Source organism: Chroicocephalus ridibundus, chromosome 2 (genome assembly GCF_963924245.1).
Source record: "Chroicocephalus ridibundus chromosome 2, bChrRid1.1, whole genome shotgun sequence".
In the NCBI taxonomy this organism is placed as follows: Eukaryota; Metazoa; Chordata; class Aves; order Charadriiformes; family Laridae; genus Chroicocephalus; species Chroicocephalus ridibundus.
This window is the reverse complement of record NC_086285.1, coordinates 25,193,832-25,214,411: the sequence shown is the minus strand read 5'-3', so window position 1 is coordinate 25,214,411 and position 20,580 is coordinate 25,193,832. Positions and strand designations below refer to the sequence as shown.

Below are 20,580 nucleotides of genomic sequence, written 5' to 3'. Positions count from 1 at the left end.
AAAAAACAAACCCACCCCAAAGAACTAACCACTAACTAAACAAAGAACAAAAATGAATAGTAGATACCCCAACTAAAATCTCTTTCCTTCCTTCACTCTTTGGATTTCATCAATTTGTGATGTTCCCTTTTTACTAACTGTCCAGATACTTTTTTCAGACCCTGTAGGATATGAATTTCGTTAGTCAAAAGCAAGGAAAGACAAACTGAAATAGATAAATAAAAACATTTAGATATTCTTTTGAGGAGGAGAGAATAAAAAAGTAGGAAAGAAAAAAGAAAAAGGAAAGGAAAAAAGAGACAGAATGAAGGAAACAGAATGAAAGCCTTTATAGAGCACGTTTAATAAGCCACAGTTGAGAAATCCCAGCAAGTCATGCAAAACAAGATAGTGTATCTCCTTCTTTCCAAGAGGAATTACAAATTAAGAATGATTTGTCTAAAACAGAGGACTCCCACAAAAAAAAGAACACCCCAAAAAACAAAAATCAACAAAAACTCCCAAACACAAAGCAACCAAAAGTACAAGAGATCCAGTCTTACAATTCTATTTCTAAGGCAATCTAAGTAGAAAAACAGTGAGGATTGTTTCTGCTTTTATGAGCTAGCAGGTTAATTTTATTCACTAGAAAGAAGCTGAAGGAAGGAAACCTCTCCTAGCTTTCTCTGACTATGGTTTTCCATAGCTATTGTTGAAGCCCAGTTAAGGGGTTTCAGGACCTTTGTTCTTGGCTTTGTATGGAGCACAAGGTCATGTATGACCTTTCCACTTCTCCCTATAACTCTGAAACAACATTTGCTTTGTGGTGTGAGTTATAGAAGGTCAGATTTTTTCTTCTTGATTTGTGGCTGCTCATCTTAGAAGGCATCTACCAAGTGAGACAGTAGGTTCTAAAAATGTGATCTTGTGCCTGCAATAATTGTTGGACCCAAAGGCAGGGGAAAAATAGATTATTTTTATGAAGCAAACAATTAAATCTAGAGAAAAACTTTCAGTCAGTTGACTTGTTAACCAAGAACAGATGTACGTCCTTCCTAGTGAAGCATGGAAATTGCAAAACTGAAAAATTAATTTAAAAGACAATAATACTTGCCTGAATACTAGAGTAGCTGAGGGAAGCATAGACTAGATTGTGGCTTGACTGCCATTTGGCAGCCTAAGACTAGCACGTTCGTTTTACTAACAGGATTTTAGCTCTTTGAGTTCAAATTCCCTTCATAAGGCTGCAGACCACAGGTTTTTCTTGAGAGCAGAAGCAAAATGAAAATGAATCAAGATCACACCACGTAGCATGCAGCATCATGGTTGTGAAAATGTAGAAATCTATCATTTGACCTGTAAAACATTTGTAACCTTCTCATTACGTATACATTGTCTTAGGTTAGGTCTTCAGTTAGTTTATTCTGAACATTTTGTTTCACTGAATCGGACCATGCCAGCTGTGCAAAATATTCTCTGACAAATGAAAATGAAACCATGATAATTCAACAGCAACTTAGCACTGTGAGAGGAAAATATGTATCTTTATAAAACAGTGAAATACTAACTCTGTTCCCAGTCCTGTGAAGATTTATGTAGTTATTTCCACAGAAATGAACTGAGGCCAGTGAGTTGTATGGAGCCTGAGAATCAAGCAGTTCTTTTCGAGATCAAAGCAGTAGCTTTTTCTTCAGGATTTAAGTTGTCATTCCCAAAACACTTGTTTTCCAGTTATAAAACTTAGAGTCTGAGAGATTTCCTTTCAAAGTATAGGAACATAAGAAACACCCTTCTTGGTTAGACCAATAGCCTATCTATCTAACCCATTAGTAGACATTCAAAAGCAGTAAACCAAAATGCTATTTAAGGAGAGTATGCTAGCCTGGCCGCTGTATTTTGTATCCTCCTCCCAAATCCTATTTGCCTTAGTGATATCATAGAGTGCATTTAGTGTTGCGTTAGGGGCTGTTGTTCCTGAGTTTGTCTAACCCCCTTTTGAACCTGCTGATGCTGTTTGCCTCCACAGCCTCCCCTGGCAGCACCACTGCATAAAGATGCACTTTCTTAACCAGTTGTAAACTGATGTCCTACTAGTTTCATTGAATCCTCTAGTCCTCTCTAGTCCTGGTAACGTGGACTTGGTGAAAAACAGTTCTGTGTTTATCTTATCCACTATCTTCAATATTTTGTAAAACTTGATTTTGTCCCCTTCCACCTTCTCCCCTCTCATTTGAACATCTTCCACATTTTTAGCCCCTTCCTGTAAAGCAGTTGATCCACACCCTGCCCATCTCAGATGCTCTTCTCTGTACTGTTAGGTTAAATGATCAAAGGCTAATCATGGTGAACACAAAGACCCAACGGGGGTCAGAGGAGCAATGAGAGGCAAAGGAACCCACCACACTGATCAATGTAAATGAAGCCAAACTGCCTACTGCCAAGGCAATCCAAGGGGAATGACCAGATCATTGTCCCTGGGGTGAAACCCTTCAAGGTGATCAATGGAAGAAACTCTTTCCCCTGAAATGTAATACGAACTAAAGATCCCTTTTTCTAAAGGGATGCAGGACTTGTTATGGTATGCAAGGGGAAGAGAATTGTATGAAAATTATTATGGGCTATTTTAAGGGGATTGTGAGAATGTGCAGGACTAACTGTGGGATGTTTAGTGAAAGGACCAAAGGCAGGAGAAAGGAAAGGATCAAGGTGGATCAGGGAGGAATAACAATGAGAAAACAGAGGGAAAAGGGCATTAAAAGGGCCAGTTAGTACGTTACCCCCCACCTTTCATCTCCCAAACTTTTTGTAGGCTCTCAGTTTCCCCCTGCTTCATTCACCAACACTCACCTCATTCTAGTAGCTAAGTGTGTCCCATTCCCACTTACCCTATGTGCTTCGTTTCCCTCTTCCTCACCACTGGCATTCCCTACTACCAATTTTCACTTATTCTTTTAGCACCTTGGTGTCGGAAAGGTATAAGAACCCGATTATATGGAAGAGTTTCAGGGAGGAACTTAGAAATATCTAAGCAAGCATAGGATGTAAAACCAGGGCTGAATGAAGCTGGGCAGTTGGTGAGGAGGAGATTTCATGGCTCAGCTGCTGTGTTGTGATAGGGAGTGCTCCAGGACAGGCTCTGGTAATGGAGAAATGGTAATAAATTTTAGTGCTGTTCCCTTGAAAAGTCTGTCTTGATGCAGGGTACACGGCAGAATAGAGTCCATGTCAAACACTGGAGAAGGTGAACAATTTATTGGTAATTGTGTCAAGGAGAAGACAGACCTAAAGTATTTATGTGACTGCAGGGGACAAACCTGACTGAATAGCTAAGTAGAAGTCCCATTGATTTCACTGGGAATTTTGCCTCTGCAAGAACTAAATGGTGAGGATTAAATATTTTTAGTAGAGTAGTGATATCAGAACACAGATAAAACTGAAGTTATTAGGAAATACTTTTCTGAATATAGTCTAATGCATGATCTAATTCTCCGGTTTCAGTTGGTTCCTTATTTTGCATAAGTAATGTTTAAGAGTGTCTTAGCTTCATTGTGTCTTACATAAACGTTTTTCTTCATTTAGCACAACATACTGTACACTTTACCAGGAAGTAAAGCAGCCATGTCGGCTCCACTATAAGCACAATCTATTTGAAGATAGCTCAGTTTATATTTAGATTATTATGAAAAGTGGAGCAATATCTATGACTCATGTCTTCCCAGCTTCAGAAACAGTATGTTCTTAATCCATAATAAAATTGTAGGGCTACATCTCAGAGGATAATTCCTCCAAGTCATAGAACCACTTATAATCTTGCTGATGTTCATGCATACCAGTGGAATTTCAACAGATTTCCCCCAAAATGCCTCAAATGGTATTTCAGGGATGCAGAGGTTGTTGCAACATAATAGATTCTGCAGGCCAAACTCTGCACACACCTGGGATCTTTGTATTTGTTCATTCCATTCCTCGGCTCCATGTCGATAACCAGCCCTCCCATTCCCTTGGTTTCAAGGATTCACTTCATTTTTTTCACACTGTCTCTCATCTGTCGTTCAGTTGTCCTCCATTTTACCATCTCCCCAACTAAGGATTTCTGTTCCCCGCTATCTTGATGATGTGTTAATGTCATTCATTATCCTCCACCTACTTATTTTTCCCCTTTAACATCCATTGGGCTCCTTTACTCTTTCATCTCACAAGAAAATCTGAGTGCTTGCAATGTTTCCTCTTTATCTCAGGTCTCCAACTGTCCTGTTCCTTCCCATTCCATGTTAATGCCTCTTTGCTTCATAGTCCCAGCTTTCCTCTGCCCCAGAATACCCTTTTGTCTAACACTAATTATCTGGGAATGAGTAATTTAGGTTGATCATATCCTTGTGAATGCACTAAGTCTATTGCAAATTAGAAAGCACAAGAGAAAGCCATCGTTATTTTAATTATGGGTGCCATCAAACAGTTGTTAGACTGCTAAACTGTTGCAGAGGTGCTTGAGGTGCCCTGCTAGTGGCTCATTTTTTTCCCATGCCGGCTTCTTGGTTTTTTTTTGTCTTTTTAAGGATTTCCTGTTAGAATACTTAGCATATTTTTGAATGAATTAAATGCATTGTTAAGTTATTCTTATATATGCACAGGTATAGGTGGACAGGCAAGGAAAATTGGAGATGGGTTATGTGGCTATTCCTCAAGTCCAGCAGTAAGATACTTCTCAACATTTCAAGTAATGGAGAAATTCACGTGGAAAATTCTTTTTCTGTAGAGTACATCCAAAAACAGTGTAAACATGTATATAAACACTGCACATGACTGCAAACTACAAGACTGACTGTCCAGTTCAAAAAACTCCACACTTGCTTCACTTCTTTTTTAATAATGACCCCAAAAGGTGAAATTTAAGGACCAAATACTTTCATCAGTAGATGTGGTAGTATTCTACCAGTCCCACAGGGACTACATGTCTTTAACCAAGTCAAGGACATAGCATATTTATGTCAGTAACATACTTTTGTGCTACAAAGGTGAAATATACATAAAAGGAAAGAAACAAAAAAGACAAAACAACTGTATCTTCCGTTGCATCATCTTTATTGGAAGTAGCTGTGGTCGTCTTTTTTATAAGATTATAGAGTCTGTTTCACTGACTGCTTTTATATATTTTCGTATGAAAACCTCTAAAATCTTGTTATGCATGCTTAATAAATTAGGCTCACCACACCCATTCAAATGTTACATTCAATCTATGGAAAAGTTCAAACAATGATGCAAAAGTTTAACTCTGATGCAACTGAATTCAATGAGATTTTTTAAGGAGTCCAAGGTCTCAGAAAATAAATTATTTTGATCAAGAAAACCTGGCACTACTGAAAAAAATCAGTGGCAATGATCAGCCATTGCCAGACGCTTACAGTGACTACAACATACTACATTCTCCAGGGGTGGATTCAGCATGTTTTCAAAAATCTTTTTGTTTTGTTTTGTTCTTTTAAATGATTCTGTTAATGCCGTTTTAAGCAAATCAGCTAACAGAAAATAGTCTGAATTTCAAAAATTAACATAACATTTAATTATGTTAACATAACATTTCATATTATCAAGGGACAGTACTAGAAACTATGGATGTAGCAGAAAAGAAGGGAAGACATGAGATCATCATCTCTACAAATGAAGCCACGCAGTCCACAGTCATGGAGAGGTCAGTCAGTTTTGTATGGTTTTGGTGACAATTTCTAGAACACATTTTTGCCTACTGATTCATGGAAAACTGAGAACGTGACATATAAGTGAAGCAATGAAACGTTCTTGTTACTGCAATAGGATGAAATAACTTAAGTTTTGAATTTTTGCAGTTTAAGCTGGTTTAAGTTAAGCTGCCCCTTTGTGCCATTTCTCTTTCCTGCCTTCCTGCTGGCACATGTGCATGGCTGTCAGGTGAATCAGACCAGTGTATGGATCTGTCTGAATCATTCTTTTCCCTGCTGCTTTTCCCTACTTTTCAACTGTATCCAATTGCCTGGTCTGATTAACTTCACAGCTTTGAACACTTGCAGAACTGAGAGAACAGTGAAGAGTGGCCAAAGGGAGGGACTGCTTACGGTAAATGTTGCTGTCAACAGGAATTTACATGAAACCATAGCCAGCACAGCCCTGTCTCTAGCTTCTTGGGCACTGATTGTTGGTACCACTTCTTGGGAATAGTATTCTGGGGTCTGGCTACCCCAGGTAAATTTGACATAAAATTCCTCAAGTCCCTTCAGCGATTTACAAGTCTCTCTCCAGAGTTTCAATTCTGTGTCTCTGACTTAAATACATTGGGGACATATAACAAATGAAGGAAGTACTTTGCAGCTTCTGTAGAGGGACTGCAAATCCACTTACACTGGAGTGATGGATTCTTACACAAAAATATGCCTATATTCCTTTCCTCTCCACAATGCCCTCACCATTCTTGAGCTTTTCCTGGTCTTTGATCAGTGTTTTCAGGGATCATAGGTATCCCTCCAAAGCACTCCACAACTATCTCAGCTTTTTCTTCCTTCTCACAAAATCTCCTCTAAATGCTAGCATATGTAATCTGTCAGTTAAAAGATCTGTCAGAAAAAATGTCCTTTCATTACATCCCCCTATGAATGTGTCCGTTTTGCTTTTCATATCTCTGTCTCCTCTCCTTTGTAGACTCTGGACTTTGCACCAGCATGGGGGGTGTGGGTTTTTTGTTGTTCATGGCAGCAGCTCTTCTAGAGTGTACTGTGCCTTTTTACCCTTATATCCTGTATGCGTATGACACAATGGCAGACACAGCATACATTGAAGCATTTAATGATGCACAGTTGTATAAAAGTAATCAGTGTTATACAAATAAGTGCCTAAAATTTGCACACACATTGATTTTAGGTATTATAGTAGTATATAGGCATATTAGTACACTGAATTTTGAAATAGGTACATAAGCATACATAAATTAAAAGTTACATATGCAATTATTTTAATTAGTGTTGAACTAAATTATGGCTATTACAAAGGGAGAAATAAAATACTGGCAATAGCATTTTCTTCTGTAGCCCTTTATAGCCCTTACATGACTCTCCTCCCTTACTATTATATCTGAGTGCCTTAAAAGCTTGAAAATGCTGTTGCAATGTCTTGTAAAGTGTTACTGCTCCAGTTCTGCAGATTGGGAAGTGAGTGAGTTAGAAGCAGTTTACTAAAGACTGAAAATGCAGGGAAAAAAGACTTGATATGAGGTCTCAAATTCTGGCTATAAGCATTCAACAGTGGTTTCTACAGAAATGGCTAGCTGTGACACAGAAAACCTGTCTCCTACTTGAGACAATCAGTAGGGAAAAACCTGCTTGAATGTTTGGATGTCATGTGTGATTTTAGGAATAGCTTTTGTACATAGTATGCAAATTTCAGCTGGTAGAAGGCACTTCTGGGTTTGCTCCTGAGCAGTGCTAGAGAGAAAAATCTGAACTGTGCTTAATGTCCCCAGCTGAACGATCAGCATAAAAGGTCAGTTTGGATAGTATGTGATGAACTCGAAATTGGTTTTCACCTGTAGTTTATGTTAGGATGTCAACCTATATTAAGAGACAGAAATTAATGAAGTTATGCTAGTTTGCACTGCCTTGTGTAACAATTGCATAAAGCAGGGTAATACAATAGGGCATGATTACAGTAGGACACGATTTATCAGCCACTTGAAGTGGGATGAATCTAAATTTTTCTAAATTTATCATTGCTGCACCTTGAATAGAAGATAAATAAAGATGTACATGCACATACATTTTCTTTAGTACTTCCTGAAGGAGTTCTATGCTTGTGATGTGCCTTGTTCTGATTTTATGCACTAAATACAATGGTACAGACAACAGTTCCTTTCTGCTGCTTGGATGAAGACGTATTAGAACAAAGGCCTCAAAAACTCTTTATGAAGTGTTGAATAGAGAGAATATATTTACATGTTCATGGAGTTCTTGCTCTGTTTTCTAGCAGTGATACCTATAGTGATTTCAGCAGTAAGGATCTGTCTGTTAGTCACCGAATTAGACAATATCTTACAGATTCAGAGATGGAATATTTTAAGAACATCCATAAGGATCAAACCAATTTTGGCATCAAAGTCCCATTTTCAGTGACTTAGTGTCCTGAATCCCACTGCTGTGCAGTAAGATGCAGACTCCAAAGGCACAGAACCTTAACTTCCAGCTTCTGTTGACTTCATAACCATATTGACCATACTCCCCTACTCAATGCTCACTGATCTAGCTGTTCCATAACAGAGCCCTTGTGCAAAAGATTTCAGTTGGTAATGGTGATAATATGGTGAAAAGCCCATTATCATTCCCTTGCACTATTTTGCTCTCTAAATGCATATACGTATTAATTTGCCTTGATTTTGTTTTATACATGCCATATGAATAGCTTTGAATGGCATCTTCCAAGGAGTGTCTTCATTCATGTCTTTCCAGTTTTCAGTTATCAACGCTTTTCCTGTTCTGTTAGAAAATTCTTCACATTGCAGACTAGCTTCCTGGGTTTTAGAGTGTTTGCCTCTGTCATGCATTACTGATTTGATACACAATGCCACTCATTTCTCTTTAGTCTATATTATACAGGCCACCATGTCCCCAGTTATTTTCACAGTACTACATTAAGTGCAAATAACAAGGCCAACTTTTAAGTTGCAATAATTGAATGGAGTTATAACCAGGCAAATACAAAACGTAGTATCCCTGTAGCTATTTAATTTGTCTGTTATTTATGCTCAGTGTACCAAGACCACAAATGTACAACAGAATCATTAGCTGCAGGATCATTAGCACCATGTATTACGTATTTTTTAATGCATACATTGTTTTTCTGTTTGTTTAATACCAGAGCCATTAGCAATTACAGTTCTCATTCAGATGATCCCAGCAATAGGTGGCATCATCAGTCCATGTCCTAGTTAACTCATGCAGGGAGACTGGCAAAAATGTTCCTGATGCTGGGTAAAAATATTAACTACTGCATAGCATATTTAAAAATAGATACTAACAACATAAGGAAAATGAGGTTTAATTAGCTTATGTGAAAATTTTTGTGAAAGCAAATGCATTCAGAAGCCATTTTACATGAAAATCTCACCAAATCAATGTCAAGATTTAAATGACTATTTTTAGTGTTTTTCTTCAGTCACACAATTGTGCTGGCCCTAGAGTAAACAGAAAAACACATTTACCTGACGCGAGTTATCCCACTGGAATAATTTGTGCGAATAAAGTTTAGCACGTGTCAAGGCCTGCAGGCTTAGGTCAAAAGCATGGAAAATATCCAGCATCAGAAACAAAAGAACGTGTTCATGGAATAAAAAATGGGAAATGTTTTATCGTTTTAAGTAAACAGAGACACACCTAGTCCTGTGTAAGATGGAGATTTGAGTCTAAAACTTTTTTTAGACTGTGCCCAAGCCTCAGGAGAGATTTACCTTATAAAGTTCCCTGCAATTCCGCTTGCCCAATTGTCTAAGTTCAAGACCTGGTGGGAATACACAGTTTCTGTCTGGCTCATGTGCCAAGGTCCCCATTCTGCAGAGTGAAACGTAGGATGCAGGTGCTAAAGGGGACTGGGTTGATAAATATTCTAGTTGTTGTCACATTATAATACTGATATTTAACGAAGGAACAAACGTGGCTGTGGGAAGCAGAAGGCATTCCTGTGTTCTGTAGTGTAATCATTTATTTACTTTCTGTGGTCATCTGGAGCAATGATTTATGATTTCTTTTGCCTATGAAAGAATTATGACTGAGGCAATGAAGCCCTTGGATTTTAAAAGCAGTGAGTCAGAAGAAAGAAATGATCAAATGCCAGAACACTGAACAGATTAAAGTGTAAAATGAATGTTTCCACCTTCTGTTTTAGCAAAGGTCCAAATTGCATCAAGTATCCCATACTTCTGAAGTTGAAATGAAAAGTGAAAAAGAAACACCTATGGAAAATATGAAAACAGAGCTCACGAGTGAACGTTTCATGACCTTGAGCATATTTACCTACATAGACAGGAAATGTCCATATTTGATCTACAGTCTGGAAGTCATGCTAGTTTGATTGTTTTGTGTGTTAGCTTCCCAACCACATCTGATCTTTTTTATCCTCTTCCTAAAACATGGGAGGAGCAGTATGCATTTACAAAGCAGAACTACAATAGGAAGAAAAACTGCTACCATAAATGAAGGTGGTGTATACCAGATAAATTGGTTAACATCAACCCACTTATTCCAAGCAAACACCAGTGCGTGAACAGTGCATAGCAGCAGAGCTAAATATCCCATCTTGCTCTGAAAAGAGAAAGAAAATAGTGAAGTATTTATTTTTTCCAACTTGGCAAAAAGAGTACTCTGTTAAGCAAATATGGAAATCAGGAAGGGCCTCAACCAACACACTTAAGACAAAGCAAAGACACCATTGGCTTTGAACTAAAATTTAAGAACTATAATTCAAGAATCTACCTGGACCCCTCTATGCCACCATAAGAGAAAACAGTTGAGGCACATTTTTCAGCTACTGTATGATACTTAGGTAATATAGAGAAGAGGTCACAGATTACAGGCTATTCTTGAAAAAGAGTCAGTTCTTGATATCTCAATTTATAGATGTCATCTGTATCCTAAATTACTTTATTTCTGTTATAAATTATTATGAGTTCAAAAGCAGATTTATAAATGGCTTAACTGATTGAAAAGAAAAATTTTGAGGTCAATTAAAATCAAAAACTCTAATAAGTCTAGTACTATGACAAATGCAATTGCACAGCTACAGGAAACTGAGGTCTTTCATTCCACTTACAGTGATAAATTTGGCTTAGGATGTCCACAGAAGTCAGGAGTAAAGGAAATTTTATTCTAGAGTTACTAGTAATTTTGAGTTTCTTGTTGCATAACAATCTTGATATTATTAGAAAAATGGAATTAGTCATCAATGAAGTCAAACACTGGCTTTCCAAATGCTAAATCTACAGAATCTGATTTTCAAGTATAAATGTTTATAAAACTAATCCAATATATTAGTATTAGTCTTCTGGGTTTCTTCACGATGCTAATTTAATACCAAAAGAAATCATGCACTAGACATGTCCATATAGATTCTCTGTAGAGCTGAAAACTTTTCCTACAAAAGATGCACTTCACAGAGTGGGCAGAATCTCAAATCAGTAATTGTAGGAAGAGATACATTTCAGATCTACCTTTCAAATTCAGATCAAATTTTCAAATGCCAGGTACTTAGTAGGTCATTACATTTTCAGATTTTGGTGTTCAGGGACCTAATTCAACAGTTGCTTAACCCTAGCGTGATCATATTGATGTCAGCAGAACCACCCCTGATTATTGCTGCGTATAATGCAGGAGAACTCAGAGCAAACTAGATACTTAGGTGAACGAAACAAGCACATCTGTAGCAAACTCGGGACTGGCTGTATTTGATTATGCATCTGTTCTAAGATGCCTCCTTTTCAGAATACACCTTTTTTGGAGGGGGTTATGAAGCTAATAATGTTGCAGATGGAACACCTTTGCATGTATTACTGGGCAGAAGCCTTCTCCTGGACTTTCCAGCCACCTGGTACTGCTCAGGAAGTAAAGAATTGCCAAAACAGTTCCAAGGGAGCAAGAAGCAATTCTCATCGTGTAATGGAATCCCATGTAGTATGGAACAGCATTGGCTGGTTCAATACCACCAACTCCCAATTCAGCAGGACACAGGGCATTCCTGAAACATAAGATGCCCACAAGATGACTGAAATGCCTTCAGCATCAGAGAGACCTTGACCTAAGAATAGGTCCTAAAGGGACAATTGCTGCTGGTCACCAGGTCAGAGGAGCAAAAAAGTGGTTTGGAGTTGTCTTTCTTCCCACTTTGTACCCTGAACCTGACAGCCTTTTCTGCTGACAAATTAACAAATGAAACAAACATTTCTTGCAAAGCAATTAACAAAGAGCACAGAACAAACTTTTAGATTGGTTTCACCTCCTCTGTGTTTGATGTTTCTAACTCCTAATAGTCTTAGTTGACAACATACAGACTACAAATGAGGACTAATGGCATGCAATAATGACATTCATGCGTACCTGAATGTAGTGGAACTCTCTCCAGGTCAGAGAGTGACTGACAGATGGGATTGATGTTATTGCCAACAAGGCCAGCAAAGCAAGTCCCAGAATTCCTAGAGACACATAAATCTCCATTCTCCAAACATCGTGTTCAATCCAGGCATTTTCTTTTTTTTGTTTGACCTGCCAAAAGAACACCATATTTAAAATGACAGACTGGCACACTTAGCCGTTTGTGTGAAATACAGCTATTTTCACCATAACATTCAGGAAATTAGCCAAGAAACATGGTATTTTTATTTGTTTGAGTGTCTCTGAATGTAACTGCTATTTACTTCTGATGACAAAGTCTCCACTAGTACCTGCAGAGCAAAGGTGAGCTTTCAGTGAGAAGAATTTAGACTTCATCAGCATCTTGGCCCAGGAGAGACTGGTTCAGAGGCCTGTTAGCCTGCCTTCACAGCAGAAGTCTTACCCTTTGACAAAAAAATTCCATCTATGGCTAAATGCCATATCTGGAGAGTATGACAACAGGAGATATATTAACGGCACTATTCCAGGGAGCTAATTCTGCAGGTATTATTCATGATGGTATCCTGCCAGGATAAGTTGTTTAGCTCTATTTTTTTTAAAAACAACAACTTGGTACATTCAGCTGCACTGAATATGGTGGGTGGTATGGATGAAAAGGTTGTGATTTTAATAAACTGATGTCAAAGCTTCTCCTACTTATGAATACTTGCAACAGCGCTTTGATGCTGCGAGTGATCACCATGGAGTAATATGCCCCAAATACGATCATTTCTTCATCTTGAGAACTGGAATCCATTCAAGTCAGATTACTGGTAAGGCTAATTTCAGAGTTTTCCACAGGTAGTTTGACTGTTTACAGAATTCTTAGGAAGCTGATAACATCATACTGCGCTTTTAATAAAACTCTAGATTAGACTGAGGATAATAAAAATGTACATTTGCAGTATATACCTTATATTGGAATATTCCTTATACTGCAGTACTCGTGGCACTCAAGGTGATCCGCAAATACGAGGAATTCTCTAGTCACAGAGGATCTCGGGGAGCTTTGCCAGCCAATTGTTGCCCATGACTCAGAAGCATGACTGAATTTCTTTTAACAAGTTAGTGTGCATCAACCTAATTGTGGAGCCATCAGTGTTCACAAATTTAGTTTCTGGCAAATACAGATGATTACAATTTAGCTCAGCTCTCGTTCATTGCAGGCTAATTCACTCACAAAGAATATGTCTAAAAAGGGTGTGTGCTCAGTTTTTGTAGATGATAGATAGATTCCGCTGGTGCAGAGAAGATTAATCCACACTAAACTAACGGTGTGCCAAAGACTTAAATATTCCTGTGAGGCAGGTATAATTGTGTGCATTTTACAGAGAGATAAAAAATCCCAGATGAAGAAAATGACTTATTTAATACACACTGGCACAACTGTGATGACTCTTGACTCTCCATTACAAACATTAACAACTAGGTCTTACTCTATCCCTTAACAGTGCACTGTGGGGATCTGCTTCAAAATGAAATGAAGACAATGAAAATGCACCCCCCCACACCATCCAGATTTGTTTGAATGACCAAAACAAGGATTTTCTGAATACAGAAGACCTGGCATTTGTGTGCCCATCATACCTGCTGGAATGCCCAGTTCAGCAGCTTGTATCTGTATGATCTTCTCATTGGATAGCATAAGCTATAGCAGGCGTGCATTGCAGCGAAGAAGAAACTGAGAAGTCCAAATTGCTTTCTTGATAACATCCATCTGTCCAACCACTGGGGGAACCTTTTATACTTGGTGCCAAAGTACAGCTGAAAACCAGCAGCTAATATTCCTGGTAAATATACTAGTGCTAAAAGGGTAATTGAAACCACTGGTAAAACTTTGTTTATGACAAGGATTGGAATTTTATAGAAAACATTTTCCTTTCTGGTTACAAAAGGATATATGACATCTCTCATAGAAGTGTAAATAAATGTTAATAATGAGATCACAGATGCTATCTTCATTGGCAAGTGCCACTTGGGGAACAGATCCTGCTTACAGTGTTGTTCTGAAGAGTGTTCAAACTCACCAAAATGGTGTGCTTGATGTAAATTAAAAAGTGCAGCTGCTTCTGGTGGATTGGTGACTTGCATATCCACATTCTGGAAAGGACAGAAAGGAAATACCAAGTGAGCTCAAGAGAAGATTAAAAACTTCAGTAAAGACAGTATTTGTCATCATGGCTTTTACACTGTACTGCACTGAAACCATATACAAAACATACACACTATTAAAGACAAGATAGCTTGAAAACATAATGTTTCAAACAGCATAGTCAGGAGGTAAGCAAGGCAGTTTTAGCATAGATTTCTCATTTGTCATTCATTACCTATGGTGATTTCAAAATAGATTTTAATTCCAGGAAGTTAACTACACTATTTACATTATGTAAAGCATCATTACAGCTTCTTATGATAGGAGCTACAGATTTAAAATGTCAGATTTCAGCTACAGACTTAATGATGCAGCCCAAATAATACGCACAATAACAGAATCCAGAGTCAAGACAATAAAATATTTCATTCAGTCACTGCTATTTTAATGATATTTCACTGGGGGTATAAGGATGTAAGTAGAAATGTTTGGGATCCAGTGTATTAGACCAGCTGCGCATCTGTCAACTCCAGCATCAATTTTTGTGGTCTTCTTCCTCTCCTGCACAAATGTAAGAGTGTCCTCTTAACTTTTATGAAAACTTGTGAAACTGAGTCACTTCAGTTTAAAAAAGCTGAATTTTCTGCTGCCAAGTAGGCATGGCTTGATTCTAGTCTCACAGAAGATCTTGGCAGAATTATCACAGACTATAGAATGACCTAAGCTAGTAAAAAATTTTAGTGTAAACTATTTTACACTGAGATAATATATTTAAAGATTGCCCCATAGTTATAGTTCATGGAAGAGGTACATGATCAGTATACATACAAAATGAAAATATATGTACCAAGAGCAGGACATTGCACTCGATGCAGCAGACAGCTGTCCAGGGGTACAGAACTGAGAACTGACAACATTAGGTAATAAACATGTAAGTCCTTTAATATTAAATTGAAATATAAAGTAAAACTGAACTAATGCTGCAACGGCTCAGCTTTAGAATGACTGATGTGGCAGATATCTGGACCTCCAGAAAGTGAAATGGCACTGTCTGCTTAGAGGAAGGCAAATACTAGTAGTTTGAAAGTTGTAAGTTAGCTTTCTACTAGGATACAGGAGATGTTTCTGTCTCAGCAATATTATGTGGCTTTATTCTTAAGAATAAAATCTTACATTGAAGCTGAATAAGCAGCCAATTCAAGCAAGGTACTACTTGTAAATAATGCAAGGTTAAGTGGGTGCAAGTCTTGTGTTTGTCTTCGATGTTATATAGGTGTTTCTTTTTAACAGAGAAATAAAATTAGACACTGCAATCTTGCTGTAAAATCCTAATTGGAGACAAGGTAGCCTGTTCCCCCCACATCTGACTGACTCTTCTGCAGTGCCTCACAGTAAAATTAAAGGGCATGGTCTTCATTAGGATTTTTTAGCTGAATGGCTACTACATGTTTATCTGATGATAAAAACATATCTTTGTAACAGTGAAGGTGTAGCCTAAGTAACTTTTATTCTCTAGTCTGTGAAGAAAAGTTGAGTGTAGTCTATGCATTGCAGAATCAGAAGTTGGTATAAATTATACAAACTGAGATTCACATCCAAACCATGCTTCTCCTAAAAAGAGTCTGTAAAGCCTAATTTAGTATTTCACAGCCTGTGAGACAGTTCACATTAGAATAGAAAGTTGTAGCTTGAACTACTTCTGTGCATCAGCAGTTGCAGAGGCAAATGCTGTTGGAGTGGATTTTTTCTCTGGACTTTTTTGTGTGGTGTGGAAAATGTACTGAATGCGATGTGGCAATTACGAAGACTCCTCCAAAGTTAAATTTTATATTCCTGTATGAAATCCCAAATTATTTCTACCGAGCTTTGCTCATCTGATAAAATGCAACTAGAAACTAACTTCATTTAGTTTTTAGCTGGCCCAAACTGTGTATTTTTTAGCATGGACTGTGATTAAACTGAATGAGATGCTCTTTATCTTTTTATCTCTTCATGTCAATATTGTGACAAGCCTTTACAAGTATTGATGATATGCCAGTGTGATGGGAACACAGTGTTTCTGGACAAAATCGAATGAAAGATTGCGATATTCCGTGTAACTTATGAGCTACTTTTTTACAGAAACATTACCAAGTTGCTAAGGTTTCCTGTATTTCTTCTTGGCATGATGCTCTGACCTGCATTCTGATCAATGGCATGATTATCACCTTCCCTCTTCTCCATTGCGGAAACTCCCTGCAAAACAAACACAGGATGTAAAACAGGTTTTGAAATGCCCTACTGGAACTTTGAAGCCTATTTTCCCTCAAAAAGTTTTCTGCCCATTTGCTGGAAAAGGTACGACAATCTGGGGAAAGGAAAGTGTGTTCTCTCAGAAGAGAACAGAAAAGCTCAGCTTGTTTTTTAAGTAAAGCGGAGACTAAAAGAGGATATGAATCAACAGAACCAAATCACTGATGAAAAATAATAGTAAAGCTAAATGCTCATGTCACCAGTGGAATGAATGAATTAATTTAGGCTGAAAGCTTTTAAATCGCAACAATAAAGTTTGAAACGGCTGACAGAAATAACATGAAAATGTTATGAAGGTGGATTTTGGTAAGTTCATGTGACTTTCTGAGGCAAGAAACTCATGCAAATGTGTTGTTCCTAATATTTTTGAGGATTTAGGTTTTAGGATTGGTCTACCTGACAGTAACTCTGTGGCTTTAGAGGTATGTTCTCCCTTCAAAATTGTCATGAAAGGCCAGCTGGAGCTTCACTCATGCTGTTCCAAGGTACACTGACAGTACTCAACACCCACAAGTACAAGCAGAAATGGTTCTAAGCCATTCAGGACTACAAGAGATCAGAAACCAGAAAGAAAAAAGGAAGAGAATGGATAAACAGAGATGTTTCTGAAAATGCTAGGATAGCAGGAAAGACAGTATCTTGAGGGCTGTAAAATAACTACAAGGACTGCAAGGACCCTGCAACATGGACTTCCCACGTGTGCATCACAGTGTCGCACACTGCAGGAGGAGAGGCACTAGCACCACACCACTGGAAGCTCAGGGTGCCGTACCACAGCATGACTTTCTGTGGCTACCTTTAAGACAGTGACTAGGTAGCTCCTCCATGTACTTTCCTACGGAAAAGATGAATTACTAGATATGAAACTGTTTTGCTAACTACTGATTCTTTTATATCCATAAACCTTTTTTGGAAATTGCACGGACAAATCAGATTTTGACAGTTGTACTTTTTTCACTGTGTCTGGTTTCTTCAGTGGGTGAGTCCTACGGTCTTGTGTTGTCTGCTATGAGAGTTTGGTCTCTGCCAGGCCACCAGACTCCTGAAGCTGAAGTATTCTTTTCCTGAGTATTTCTCTTTGGATTTTTCCCTCCTGCTAGCAAGCTCTCCCTTTGGGCATAACCTTTCAGACAAGTGTTGCAGAGTAGGGTCAACAAGAGCTTCTGTGTGAAGGTCAGGCTGTTAACCCTTTCCTACACCAGCTAATGGATGGTTTGTATATCCTGCACACAAGAAAGCATAGGCTGATGAAGGCACATTTCTATTTTTCCCCCCTATTCCTAGGGCTAGTCCCAGTGATTTTATCACAAGTTTTGAGTATCGGATATCTTCATAAAACCTCAGATCCTGCAGTCCAATGATTAGTTGAGAATTTCTACTTCTGTATGTTTTAGTAAACTGTATTTCTAGCTTTTACAATGACAAAGAATAGTTTACAAACAGAACTCAGTGTAAGGCACTTGCCTGGAAAAAAAATGATCACAAATACAGTGCGCTCCACATCTATTTTTAAAAGAACTGAGAATAAGAAGGGCAGTCACACTGTTTTTGAGGCCTATCCTCTGATTTTTAAAGTTTGATGTGGAAAAAACAGGATGTAAACTTACAGACTGACTTTTTACTCTTTTAGGTAATGAGACTGATTTCTTAAAATTGTTAAAACAGCTTGTGGCTCAGATATTTGCTGCTTTTTAATTAATTTTTTTTCTGTACTGATCTCCATTGAGCTTTCAACCAGTCTACATGAGCTTACATAGTGATCCCAGCCACTTCATAGCTCTCCTTTTCTGACTACCGCACTATCTTGGGGGTCCAAAAGCATATTTTAGATGGGGAAGCTCTGTGTGGATGAGCTTGACTCACCTGATTCTCATGCTGCTATCACTCTTCATTTAGAAAATTTAGCAATGAAGAGCCCAGTAATAGCTGCTAGCTAAAGGTTTGTATTGATGAGGATGTAGTAAATGAGATCATGATGTCAAAAAAAATAATCCATGAGCTAGAATGCCAGCTGCTGATCCTAAAAGCCCATTTATTGTTTCTTTAGAGAAACAATGTTTAAAACAATGTTAAATACAGTGTTAATAGTTTATGCAGCGGAAGACAAAACGGAAAGAAAAAAGAAAGTGTGTGTGAATGAATGCATGGGCTCATCCATGGAAATATGGGTTACAGCCATGTGGCTGCATGCAAGGAAACATAGGTGCTGAACCATAATAGTCCACTTGGCTTCTGACACCAAAGTTAACATAAAATTATTTCTTGGGTACCCCCAATAACAAAGCACAGTAATAGTCCTGGAAAATCCTAAATACAAGACATTTATAATTCCACTATTCAGTGCCTTATGAATTGCCAGAAAGGAGTCATCTACAGCATGTGTCTTTTTGGAATACATCTGAAGAAAAAAATTTAGAAGTCCTGTGAGAGACAGAAACTAATCCGTTATAGCCCTATCTAAGTCACAACTGTTATGAAAGAAAACAGTTGTAGTAATGTCCATCCTCAGCGCACACCCCTTCTTCTCTGTGAGTCAGCTGTGAATGAGGATGGAGGGTGTCCAGCTGCAGAAGGCCAAGTTTCCAACACTGCGAGTATGCTACTGCATTTTGTACTGAGAAAACAGACTCATTATAACACTGAACCAACGGGGACCCACGCTGTGCAGGCATTACCCCGAGAAAACATCACCCAAAGTCAACGAGAGGTTTTCCTGAGTAAGGGTTTTCAGTGCTGGCTCCACGAAAAAAAGAAAAATGGGTAAAATAAACAGGCTGTGATAATAGCGATGAGGTGATGGAAGAGGCACGGGATGGTGACTGCATCTCTCTCCTTTGGCACCATCGGAAAATGACAGCGTGAAAGCGTGAGGGATAACTGTCTCGCTTTTAAAGTGCCTGCTGCACGGGGTAAGCACTTGCCACGCGAGTAAATAACTTTCCCCGCTCTTCAAAACTTCTGCTGACCTCTGCGGAAAACCTAATAAAACCCCGGGGGCTGGGGCAGGAGAGCGTCTCTCGGCGCTTCGCCCCGGTCAGAGTGTGCCCGGGGCACCCAGGGCCGGCTGCGCTGCCAGCCTCATGCCCGGCCGCTTCGCCCCGCTACCCGGGGGAGGCCGGGCCCCGCGGGGAGCCCGAGCTCGCTCCCGCCGGAGGGACCCGTCCCGTCCCGTCCCGTCCCGTCCGCGGCCACGGGGCGGGCTGGGCCCCGCGCCGGAACCGGTCGGCAGCGCGGCCATGCGGGCGCGGACGCCTCCTCGGGGCTCACCCACCTCGGCCTGCCGTCAGCGCAGCCTCTTCTTCCCGACGGAGGACGGAGCCCCGGCCGCGGGGCGGGGGCGGTGGGAGCGGCGGGTCCCGGCTCGTCTCCGTCAGCAGTGGGGCAGCCCCCGCCGGCGGCGGTGCGGCGCGGGGCGGCGGTACCCGGGCGCGGGGCGGCTCTGCCGGGCTCCGAGGAGGGGAGCAGCTGCGGGGGGGGAGCCCGGCCGCAGCCTCCACCTCCCCTCCGGGCCCCGCCTTCCGCGCCCACCCCGCTTCCCGGGGTGCAAGCCGGGGTCCCGTCCTCCACACCAGCGGGCACCGGAGAGCGGCGTGGCGGCGTGGCCTCGAGGTGTCCCTTCCAGCACCGCCCGGGGCCGCGGTGCCCGGGCCGGCCGCCCCAAGAAACGCCCGGCCGTGGGTCCGCTGGGGCCTCGGGCTGGACAAAGGGCGCATTCACCTGCGCCCTCCCCGCCCCGCAGGAGGGAGGAGGAGGAAGAGGCGCCGAGGTGCGCTGCCTCCCCGGGCGCCCCTCGCCTCCCCCAGCCAGCCTCCGGCCGGCAGCTCCGCTCCCGCGGCCGGGGCCCCGCACAGGCGGGTTTGCCGGAGAGTGCTGAGGCACTGCGGGGGACCGGGGGGCTGCCCCCGCCCCACCAGCTGCTCGCTAAGTGCACCCCTTCAGATCCCTACCCGGGAAACTTTCTCCTCGCCTTTCAGTCCGTTCTCCCTTCCCTGCCGCTTCTTCCAAACCTCTCACTCTCCCATCCTGACAAAATGTTGCACTAAATCCAGCTTCTAATCCGAG

The 20,580-nt window shown here is 40.3% G+C and overlaps 1 protein-coding gene across 2 annotated transcripts; it reads right to left on the bottom strand.

Annotated features, from left to right (window-relative positions):
* Positions 1 to 5,061: 5,061 nt before the first annotated feature.
* Positions 5,062 to 20,170, bottom strand: STEAP1 (STEAP family member 1). 2 transcript variants are annotated; one of them, XM_063324795.1, is made up of 5 exons: positions 19,790 to 20,170; positions 16,357 to 16,461; positions 13,722 to 14,234; positions 12,081 to 12,245; positions 5,062 to 10,292 (listed from the first exon to the last, which is right to left on the bottom strand). In XM_063324795.1, the coding sequence occupies exons 2-5, from the start codon at positions 16,447 to 16,449 to the stop codon at positions 10,035 to 10,037; spliced, it is 1,029 nt and encodes a 342-aa protein (XP_063180865.1). In that variant the 5' UTR covers positions 16,450 to 16,461; positions 19,790 to 20,170; the 3' UTR covers positions 5,062 to 10,034. The 2 variants fall into 2 exon arrangements, with proteins under 2 accessions (XP_063180865.1, XP_063180866.1); XM_063324796.1 differs by lacking the exon at positions 5,062 to 10,292 and adding an exon at positions 11,600 to 11,721.
* Between the last annotated feature and the right edge of the window lie 410 nt (positions 20,171 to 20,580).